This window comes from Nesoenas mayeri (genome assembly GCF_963082525.1).
Source record: "Nesoenas mayeri genome assembly, chromosome: 3".
In the NCBI taxonomy this organism is placed as follows: Eukaryota; Metazoa; Chordata; class Aves; order Columbiformes; family Columbidae; genus Nesoenas; species Nesoenas mayeri.
In genome coordinates, this window is record NC_137544.1 from 47,264,498 (window position 1) to 47,275,577 (window position 11,080).

An 11,080-nucleotide genomic window follows, 5' to 3' on the forward strand; every position below is an offset into this window, starting at 1 on the left:
AAGCTACAAAAAGTCCTGTGAAAGACCTTAATAGCAAGGCTGCTTCTTTTCTGTAGCATGTTTTTCAGCAATTAGTACAAGGGACAAAAAGTAGCTCAACTTCACATTCACACAGTTCCACATGTGTTTCCTGACTAAAAGACAGCATTTGTTACTAATGACGTTAATAAACAGTAACATAAGTTGATTCAACATCTTGAAAGTTAACTTATTTTCAGAGCTGACTTACTTGGAATTTCTGTTTACAGTCAGCCTTGCTGCACTCGGGGCACAGTTCCACATTACATTACTCCTAATCAAGCCATTTCAAAACCTTCTCCTTCCTACTAGTATACTGTCTCATTTGTGCTGGCAAAAGTCTAAGTGGGAATAACTACAATAACTTTTAAGCTACATCACCTAAATTATCAAATTTATAGTAGGGCTAGACCTACACATGCATCAGCAAAACTTTAATGGAATCTGAGAGGAATCAGAAAACCAGCCATTTTAATATGAAATGACACCCATGAGTCAAGGTTAACAATTTTAAATTAACAAGAACACTGGGCTCCAAGACTTATACATCCTTAATTATCAGGTTTATTTTATGAATGTGGTATGGGGAGGAAACCAGAACACATTCAATCCTAAACAAATGCAGATAGAAGTCACTTAGCATACCACCAGTCACTAAAAATGCCTGTATTCAGTACAGTTCTCATACACACCTTGAAGAAATTATAATCAAGGACAGAATTAGTGAACATACACCCATTTATCATCAATAGGGCTTTTGTAAAGAGAGAGTGAGCTTCACAAACTTGAGTCCTCTAAAAGAAGTAAATGTATGGAAGAGGAGGTCCTACAGACATAGTCTGTGGTTTCCAGAAGGCTTTTGAAAGGTTCCTCTTAAAGTCTTTCAGGACAACTACCTAACGACTACAAAAATGAGACTAGAACACAGAGTGAATGGTCAGTTCTCAGAGCAGAAGAAAATCACCAGGAGTTCTGCAGAAATCTGTGTTGGACTGATGATACTCACATTTCACTAAGAACTAACACTGGTAAAGGGTTAAGCAATAAAATAAAGCTTCTGGACAATATTAACTTATTGTAAGAGGCAGGGGTACCCTAAAGAATCGCAAAGATCAAACTACAGAATGACACATGGAATTCAGGGTACGAAAATGTAAAGAGCAATGGGCATCATCACCTCTCAGGAATGCGATCTTGGTGTTGTGAGAAACTGCCCTGTGAACACCTCAGCTGAATGCTTATTCATCTTAAGAAGCAAAGCAAACGTTTAGAGCATTCCTGTGAGGAAAGGAAGAGAACATTATTCCACCACATAAGCTCAAGGTATGTATAACCTTAAGTACAATGCACAGTCCTAGTTCCCACCTCTCAAAGAGAGGCAACTAGAAAACATTCGATTAAGATGAACAAGGGCCATTATATGTATGAGAAAATTTATGTCACAAATATAAGCTACAAATCTTTTGGCTGGGAGAGAGAAGAGTATATGGAGAGGTAACAGAAGGCTGCAAAAAGCCCAAGTGACAGCCAGGACATGCAGGATTGAATGTTTACTGCCTCTTCCATTAGAGCAAATAAGGATCATAAAATAGAATAAGAAGCAGATACAAAACAAAAGTGATTATTTGCTATGTGGAGAGCAGAGCTGGTGAACTCCTTGTCATAGGATGGCAGGGGTGCTGTGCTAAAAGAGAGTCATTGAACTGTAAACCATTGGAAACTGGGAGAATATGCAAAGGAAGCATCATTTATGCTTGCCCTGCTATTCTCTCCTTAAGGCATATACTTTTGTAATATTGTATAAAGACATCTGACCTGACCCAGTATATTCACTCTTCTGTTTCTCAAAAAAAGATATTTGAAACTTTATAAGTCACAACATTAGCAAATATCCTAGTTTCAAACAGTTCAACCAGACAACCAAGACAAAAGCATCTTTTGAACCTAAAATACATCACCTCCAATTAAAACATATTTAGAATGCTTATAATTTTCTGTCCAAGGGAAAAATTAAATGAAAATCTGAAATCACCTCTTCAATCTTCTCAATTCATTGTACACTTATTTAAAAACCTGGTGTGGGCACAAATCTTCTTGCTCATGAAAGAAATGAAGTACTGTTTCGGGCTTCTCCCTACTCTTGATATGGTCCAGCCAGCACAATCTCCCTTACCATGAAATGGAAGCACCACATGTGTCGGATCCTGGCTGACAACTGAGGCAAAGGACAGAATTTGGGGGGAAAAAAACAAAAAACAAAAAACAAAAAAAAACCAAAACAAAACAAAACAAAAATACCAAAAAAAACACCACACTACACACACACCCCACCAAGCCCACCAAATCCTCACTTTGGAATCACTACTGATCCCATTCCTCACCACTGACCGTGCTCCTCTCTCAAGTTCCTGGGCCTGTTGCAAAAATGGTTTAGCTGCTCATGAAACCATAACTGACCCATCACACTTTACCCTTGAATATATCAGGTTAAATAGCACTAACTTGAGTTCTCTAGTATGTGGTCTGTACATCCTGGTAGTTCAGTGTTGTCTACAAGAGCAGTCAAGATATTCCCGCAGCAAGTAGAAAATTAACAACAAGGTATATAATAAACTTTTATAACACTGTTTTCATAAGCTTCCATAACAAAGATTGAACTTAAAAAAACAAACACACACAGAAACAGCTTTTTTTCCATCTACATGTAATGAGACAAACTTCCTTTAATAGCTTGATCTTTATCTTGCAACAAAAAGCTTTTCAGCATTAAGTGTTCTGGACAGTCTTGAAGCTACTCAACTAATCTCTAGTACAGGGTTATTAATTTTATTTTACTACTAGGAGGTTACAATGCTTATTATAAGATTACAGTACTTCACAAAAATTATAGGAAAAGACATGCCTTTTTTCCAAATAACAGAGCCATTTAGATAACTCTGTCCAAATGTTTTGTTTTGAAAAGCATTTTTAGAGGTAATTGCTAGGCATTAGTAATGACATCTCATGATGTTTGCCCTTCAAACGTTTCTGTAAAAACACCCTACTGCTTCAAAATAGCAATACAGTAAAACACTAACAAAATAGTATTAAGTATCACCATTATATTATAGTCTTCTTTTTAATAGTCACTAATAAGCTGTATTTTCTGAACTTGAAATGGTTTAAGGTAACCACAGTACTCTCAATACCTCAAAAGAAATCCATTTATATGTAATAACAGTTTTTAAATGCATAACTGAGTTTCACTGACTCTCCTCCCATTTCCTGACACACTGCTCAAAGTTTATATTAACAGGAAAGGATAAGCACACACACAAGTGGGCACAAAATGCTTATATTCACAGATATCAAGTTTTCACACCTATGCCCATCCACCACAGAAGTATCAGCAATGAGCACAGCATCCTGTGTTTTTATTCTATCCTTTTATCCTGCTCTTTACCAGCATCCTGTACTACACCAAATACCAAAACACTGTGAAATACTTTTGAGGCAAGATTAATGAGGTTTCAATGAGCTGTGAGCAAGGACAGGGGTCACAGTCAACCCACTCCAACCAATCTGATCTCACCACAGGATTAGAAGCAACACATAAGAACTTTACCCCGGAGTGGGAGCAGCAGTTATCAGGTAGCACCAAGATGCCCTTCTTCTCCCCCAGGTGCCGTAAGGTACAAGTGCTCATTACAGATAAAACAGAAGAAATGCTGCCCGCATTCCCTACATTGGCTTGAGTCACATCCAAGTTGCAGACTGTTTGTCCTTAAAGAGCCTCAGTTCCTCTATTTCCATCTTAAAGCAAGAGATTAATATGGATCTCTCAAGACAGCCTTGAGATCTACAGATGAAAAATGCACCAAAAAAATTAGAGAAGCCTTCATACGCACATTACTACATAGGGATATCCAGTATAGTGGGCAGATATACAGAGAAGTATGGTTCCTCATAGAGTAAACCTTTATGGAAGGACTTTCTCAGGACTTCCGTTCAAGAATTTGAACACCTGCAAAGTGTTACCTACCTACAGTAACTCGCAAAAACCCCTACTGCTTCGAAATAGCAATAAAGTAAAAAGCTAACAAAATATTATTGAGTATCACCATTATAGTCTATTCTCCCTTTTAGTACCCACCTAACAAGCTATATTTTTATAGTCTTTCTGTACTTTGCCGAGCCTCAATGCAAAAAGACTAGACTAGAACTGCAGTTCTCAAACGGCCTGTGCTACTTCCTAGAGGCACAGCATCTTCAAAGATTAGCAGGCAACAGTCCCCCCTTTAACCAGATTTTAAGTTTTTGTTTGCATTAGCCCAGTGTCCTTCAAGAAATCTTTAGCTACATCTCAGAAACATTTGAGAATTGAGGGTGCAGGGGAGAAGGTTAGTGAGCAATAGGAAAATATATACCTGGTGGGGGTGTGGACCAAGGAAAAACACATGCACTTTATTTGGGTTTCTATCACAATGAAAGTAAACTGAACGGCCTTTATTTCAATTTTTTTAAGCTATCAAAATGCAGCAGCTTATCCTTTTTTTTCCTCCATTCCTATAGCAGATTTTTCTATTCTCACACTTCAAGAAGGAAGATCTATTCCAAGCAATAGCTCCTACAGCCTCTTTTCTCTCAGAGAAGAGACTGAAAGAGAAAACTTTCATTAACGTTAACCCTCCATTCACAGATATTATTCTTCGAGGTTTTTGAACTGTTTCCAATATCTTGTTTTGTTCAAGTTACTGTAAAAGACTCAGGAAAGGGACTTTTATTCTTTCCAGCAGCTTTGGAACACATTATGAATACCCAGTGCCCTGAAATAGGTTAATTTATTTAACATAGACCTCAAGATCAACTCAAAAATTAGAAGCACCTCATGACCTACGATCACATTTCAGCACAGCTTTATAATTATGTGTCTCAATTCAGCAGCACAGGTGCAAGTTAAAAAGTACACAAAGTTCAGCAAACACATCAGCATTGAGCAACAACTGGCGCACTAACCAACTAAACACATTCACCTCTTGCTTTCCATTTCCTTTCTAGACACTGATGTTCAATTCACAGAAGCCTACAGTGAAACTGGTTCAAAGCAAATCCAACAATCCAAAGATACTTTGATGGGCACTTACCCAACCCTAATCGCTGGGGAAAAAAAAAAAAACCCACAACATTTTCTCTTCAACTCTCACAATTAACTTCTTGAAAAATAACTTTAAAATCCCTATTTCAGAAAATACTTTTTAGTTAAGAAGTGAATCTGTACCAGAATAACTTTCTAGTAACTGCACTTCTGTTGCAGATCAAGAACAGTCATTGAAATACTTTTCCTAAAGCTATATCAATATTTACCCACAACAGAGGTAAATCACAAAAAGTATGATCTGTTTGGTTTTTTTTCCAATAATAAACCACACATATATGTTTTAAAGATAAAAGCCAAGACTTGGCAGTTTTACCATCACCTGAAGCCATCAACACCATCAAAAGAATCAGTCTTCTCCCCCAGCTCACAGTCACATCCTGCACCATCCCAGACATCCACAAAGCGAGTCCTACACAGAAACTAATACACATTAAAACACAGAAAAAAAATGAGGCAGAAATTCATTTTAGCTCAAATGAGTTTCTTCCAGTGCCTCATGCTGCCCAGGGTGCTCTGTTTTGCACAAGTGAGGGGGAGAAATATAAGACTTGCTCTGTCAGAGCACTGCTACCTTGAAGCAGTTATGAAACTGCAGCCCAAGACACAAAGCTGAACAATTAACCTTTTACAAGAGCCTTATTAGCTCCACAATGAACGCCAAGGAGACATAGTCATTGCGACAAATCCATTTTACAGAGTCAATTACCTGCTTGTTTGGTTTATCAAAGCTAAGGTAATGAAGTTATAGGACAGTTCACAGGGTGACTACCACAGTAAAATCCTCCCAAATATAACTACTGATCCTTACTACAGGTTGCAGCAACACTTCACACGAACTCTCTCAGAATCCCTTGAGAAAGCAGGTTTAGACACCTAGGAAATAAAAGCAGCTCAGATTTTACTCAGGACTTGAGAGAGACAAAAAGTTAAATCACATTGTTTTTCAAGACAGTGGTATTTTTTAAAAGCTTTGAAAAGCCTTTTCAATAACTAAGAGCAAATCTTAACAGCTTGCCAAAAAACTATCCTACTAAAAAACTGACATTAGGTAACACATTTTGAGTTTTCTTCAAGTAGTAAAGCAACATATATATATATGTATGCTTAATTTCCAGACTTCACTATGGCAAAACCACCAACTTTTTATCTTTAATTTACTCTGTGGTCACTTACTACAAAACCACAGCACCGAACAAATGCTAAAATGTTACAGATCATTAGCAATTCCCAGATTTTTGGTGCTAAACCTCACTTAAGAGAGTCACGAACACTTTGCACTCTTGTTCCTCACCCTTCACTGGCACTCTCTACTGTACCAAGTACCAGCAGCCTGTGGCAGCGCATTTGCAGAAGGAAGCAGTGAGCATCAAAGGCTGGACCTCCCCACCATGAGCATTTCCCTCTTGCTTCAGACTAGCTCTAGTCCACTCTCATAACACAATGTGACTGAAGCACAACCTTCCAACCTACTTTTTACCAAAAAATGAATCTGCTCTCTATCTTTTGGGTGCTCTGGTTCACATTGCAAAAGGTTCTTTAAGTGAGGAAGATAGGCAGGTGATTTGCTTCAGAATTTCACTACAATCCACTCTTCCCACTCCTGCCAGGCTCTGCTGCAGCCAGAGATATAACAGCTATGAAGTCCACCTGGATCTCACCAACTCCACCCAAGACCACAAAAAAACTATGCTGGCTTCTCTAGCACATGGAGGACAAAACACAATTCCAGAACAAAAGTGTTAGTTGGTTCTACAGAGGGAGAGCAGAGGTCTTGGCAGAGTTTATTGAGTCTAGACCAGTACTGTGCCTCACTGTTTGAAAAACCTGCTCTAAATTAGAATCAAAATAAACATCTCTTATCAAAGTCTAGATATTCCTGCTTCTTACAGGGATCAAATGCTAGCAGTGCTGAAAAAATTCTCTTCAGAAGACACAGGTCTTCTCTTAGCTTCCAAAATCATACATGTATTTTGGTTTGCTGGCTTTTTTTAATGAACTTTTCTGAAAGCAAGAAGTCATAGCTAAACAACTGGGACTTTGCATCATCACAAGGTTTTAATTGATTCCTGAAATCCGGTTCAAATGCTGGAATAGGTATGGCTGAATACATATGAAGCTGTGTGAAGACTGTCCAGAGGGCTTTGCTGGAAACAAGTTGCACAAGAGCCATATATTAAACAGCTAGAACACCACAATGAAGCATAGGAGCGCTCCACTAGCCCGGAACACAATCTGCAGAACACCTCTTTTTTTGAAAAGAGCCTGCAGAACAGAACTCAAGCACACTATTAAATTGTGTGCCAAAAATTGGACTATGCTCAGATTTTAAAATCCATTAAGGCAGTTATGAGGCAGAAATAATCCTTTCATTTCCATTCATTGCCATGCCTGGTGATTTTCACTTAGTTGACTCATTTTTGTACCAACAGCATAATAAAATTTACCTTGTGTTTTGGAAAGTATGGTTTGACACAGCTTTGTAAGAATCTAGCGCTAATTGCAGAAGGATATGCAGCAGAACCTCCACACACTCGACAACACCGGCTAGAGGTAAAGAAATGAGTAACGTTCAATGGCAGGCCTATTTGGCAACTAGTTACAATCCTGACAGGCATATTCCAAAGTTAGGTTTTCATCTTCTGTCATTCTGTAAGGATAACTGAAGATCAAATATAAAGCTAGCAAAGCATTTCCAAGTTTGACAGCATTTCTACAGCTTTTCCTGCAGCTGTCAGCCCTTTGAAACTGAAGTTAAAGAGCAGAGTGTGACTGCTGGCCATACTGTTCTGCACAGGATCTCAACTAAGTCACGTTGGGTTTCCCAAAAAGCAGCTGCTAAGAAGTATGGAAGAAGCAAAACATTATTCAAAAGAAAGAACAACTTTTCCCCATATTGCCTCCCACTCTTCTCCAAAAAAAAAAAAGTCTTGAGTTTTGGGGAAAGGTTATAGAAGGAGAGCTGTCCTCCCTCTCCGATCCCCCGATCCCTAAAAACAACCCAAAGATTACAAAATGTCTTCAACAACAGTAACGCCTCACTCTTGCAACAGTCAGGACTCTGCAAGACAAGGCAGAGAAAACTTTCTTTACAACAGAAAGAACTAACTCCTCAGCTGTACAACAGGTAGTATCCGGATGGCAGAGGTTCTCTAGCCAGTGCACTGCCAGAAGCCCCAGGCATGCTTGCCGGCAACCAAGACTGTAAACAACCATGATTTAGCACCAAAACTGCGTTTGTTCTATCGATTTTTTTTTTTCTACTTACTCCTTACTAGAGGGCATAGGAGTAAGATTTCATTGTCGAGTACTTCTTTTACATATAAAACCAAGTTAAACAGAACCACACAAGCCATTTAAAATAGTATACAAACCCACTAAATAACCACAAGATACTGAACATTAAAAAGATGTAGTGAACAAAAGGGATTTTTTCTCAGGCTGTAAAGCACAGGTGTGCTTAAAAGGTCAGTAGTTTCAGCAATGGGAATCAGCATCAAACATCCCCAGTCTACTGAGCATTTACTATTCTGCCTTTAAACACAATTTTTACAGTCTTTTTAATCCCAAAACTGCAGCTAAAAATGTAGTCCTGGCAGCCTGTATACCAAAATGCCTTCTCTCTCCAAGAACAGAGGGATGCAAAGAGAACAAAGAGAGAAATGACTGTGGAAATTAAATTTAGGAGTATTCAGAGAAACTTTTGTAGCATCGTTTGGGCCATAAAACTTCACCCCGAAAGGCGGAACAGGAATCTAGCACTTAGGACACCTAAGCGTGACTTGCATCGGGAAGAATTAAAGCCCCGTCTCCACACACGCTGTGACCCTCACGGCACATCAGAGCAGAGCCTGGTCACTTCTCCTCTTCAGGCTCAACCCCAAATCAACATTCAGTGGTTTATTCATTTCCCACGATAAAAATTTAGGTCGTCCTCCCTAAAACACCACAGGAAATTTCTTTTTTTTTTTTTTTTAAAAAAAAAAGCCCCAAACAAAGCGTTATCCCCCAGCGCAGCAATGACTCTGCAGGAGAGGGGCGCGGAGCCTGCTCGGACCCCCCGTTTGCCGCCAGGTACCGCTAAATGGCTGACACCGGCGAGCCCGGCGGCCCCCGGGCCGCGCTCCGCAGAGCTTCCCGCAGGGCCGGCCGGGAGCCCCGGGGGGCGGAGCGGAGCGGCGCCGCTGCGGGCCCGGCCCAGCCCGCTCTGCTCTGCCGCGGCGCGGGGGAAGGTTAGAGGGGGATTGGGGAGGCGGCGGCCGGGCCCCGGGGCAGGGCCGCTCACCGGCGTGCTGGTCCCGCGGCCACAGGTAGTAGGTGGCGGGGATGACGATGAGCCCCACGAAGCTGGTGAGGAAGTAGAAGAACGTGTTGCCGCTGTCGTCGTACTGGAACTGCTGCCCCGCCATGGCCGCCTCAGCTCAGCGCCGCGCCGGCCGCCTGCCTGTCTGTCTGTCTGTCTGTCTGTCCCCGCCGCTGGCGTCCCCGCCGGGCGGCCCGGTGTCGCCGTCCCGGCTGCGCGCGGGGCCGGACCAGCCGCTCCGGGATCCCGCGAGAACGGGCGCTCCCCCCCGCCCCTTCCCGGGCGCCGCCGCGGAAGGAGACGTGTCACTGTGCAGCCACCATAGGCATTGTGGCGTCACGGGCGGCGCGCGCGCCCCCACCTACGCACCCCGCCCGGCCGCTGATTGGCTCGCCCGAAGCCCCGCCCCTCGCGTTCCGCCGCGCCGAGAGAAGCGTGTGAGGAGCGGCGGGGGCGGTGTTGTCCCGTCACCTCGCGTCGCTGTCCCTGTCCCTGACCCGGTCCCGGTCCCCAGGGGCGCTGTGCCCCGCCCAGCTCCCGCGGGCAGGTGGCCGAAAGCGGTGGCTTGCTGGGAGCGCGGTGCCGAGCGCCGGCTTGCCTCTGCGCTGCCGCCTGTTTCCCGCGAGATGGCGCCGCTGTTCCGGAGTAGCGGCGCCGTGGCCCGCTCTTGTTCTGCCCCCGCCCCGCGCCAAAGAGTGTCCGCGACAACGGCTGGGCCTGCAAGGGCGTTTTGCAGTGCGGAGAGCAGCTGGTGGGGGCAGCGCTGGCTTTATCCGACATGGGCCTGAAGCTGGGCTGGCTGAGAGCGGCCGGGGTGTGCGCTGGGCGCGGGGCAGCGAGGGGTGCGGCGGGACGGGAGCGGGGAAGGCTGCGGGAACAGGGCTGGGGAAGAATCATAACATCATTTTGGTCCAAAGAGACCCTTAAGATCATCGAGTCCAACCATAACCTAACTGTAGCACTAAACCATGTCCCTAAGATACTCATCTAAACGTCTTTTAAACACCTCCAGGGATGGTGACTCCACCACTTCCCTGGGCAGCCTCTTCCACTGCCCAACAACCCCTTCCGTGGAGAATTTTTTCCCCATATCCAATCTGAACCTTCCCTGGCACAACGTGAGGTCATTCAGAGGGGAAGACAAGGAGAGTAGAAGTCAGGAAGCAGCACTCAGGGGTAAATAAGAGACAAAAAGGCACAGCGTTCTTAAGATGTTTAAGAACTTAGATAAGGAAAGTAGTTCAGACATACAAAGTCTTCAGGATTTGAAGGGCAGATGCTGAAGGATAAAGCCATGTGAGGGCAAACATTTTAAATGAGTCTAATACTGAATTTAGTTGCAGCAGTGATCATACTCTACAAGAGGATGTGACCCTACAGGTGTGAAAGCAAAAGGCAGGTACTGTGTTGGCATTGGTCACACCACTAATGGCAAGTTACCTCTTTGAAGTAGAAAAGGCTGCTAATCGTGCCCATTCATGAGAACATGCCCGTCTCTACAGCTTCATAGTCAAGAGTATAGTTGCTCATAAATGTGATCTCAGAAGTACTTCAGAGTTGCAGTACTTGTAAATCCAGAAGATGGGAAAATATGACACAGAAGTTGTGATGACATCACATACACC

General features: G+C 42.8%; 1 protein-coding gene across 1 annotated transcript in view; it reads right to left on the bottom strand.

Annotated features, from left to right (window-relative positions):
• SEC63 (SEC63 homolog, protein translocation regulator) overlaps nucleotides 1–9,763 on the bottom strand; it is a 60,019-nt gene extending 50,256 nt beyond the window's left edge. Inside the window, exon 1 of the mRNA XM_080341109.1 lies at nucleotides 9,438–9,763. Within this exon, the coding sequence (XP_080197235.1) occupies nucleotides 9,438–9,561 (124 nt within the window). The 5' untranslated portion in view covers nucleotides 9,562–9,763. The remainder of the gene's footprint in view (nucleotides 1–9,437) is intronic.
• Nucleotides 9,764–11,080: the final 1,317 nt, after the last annotated feature.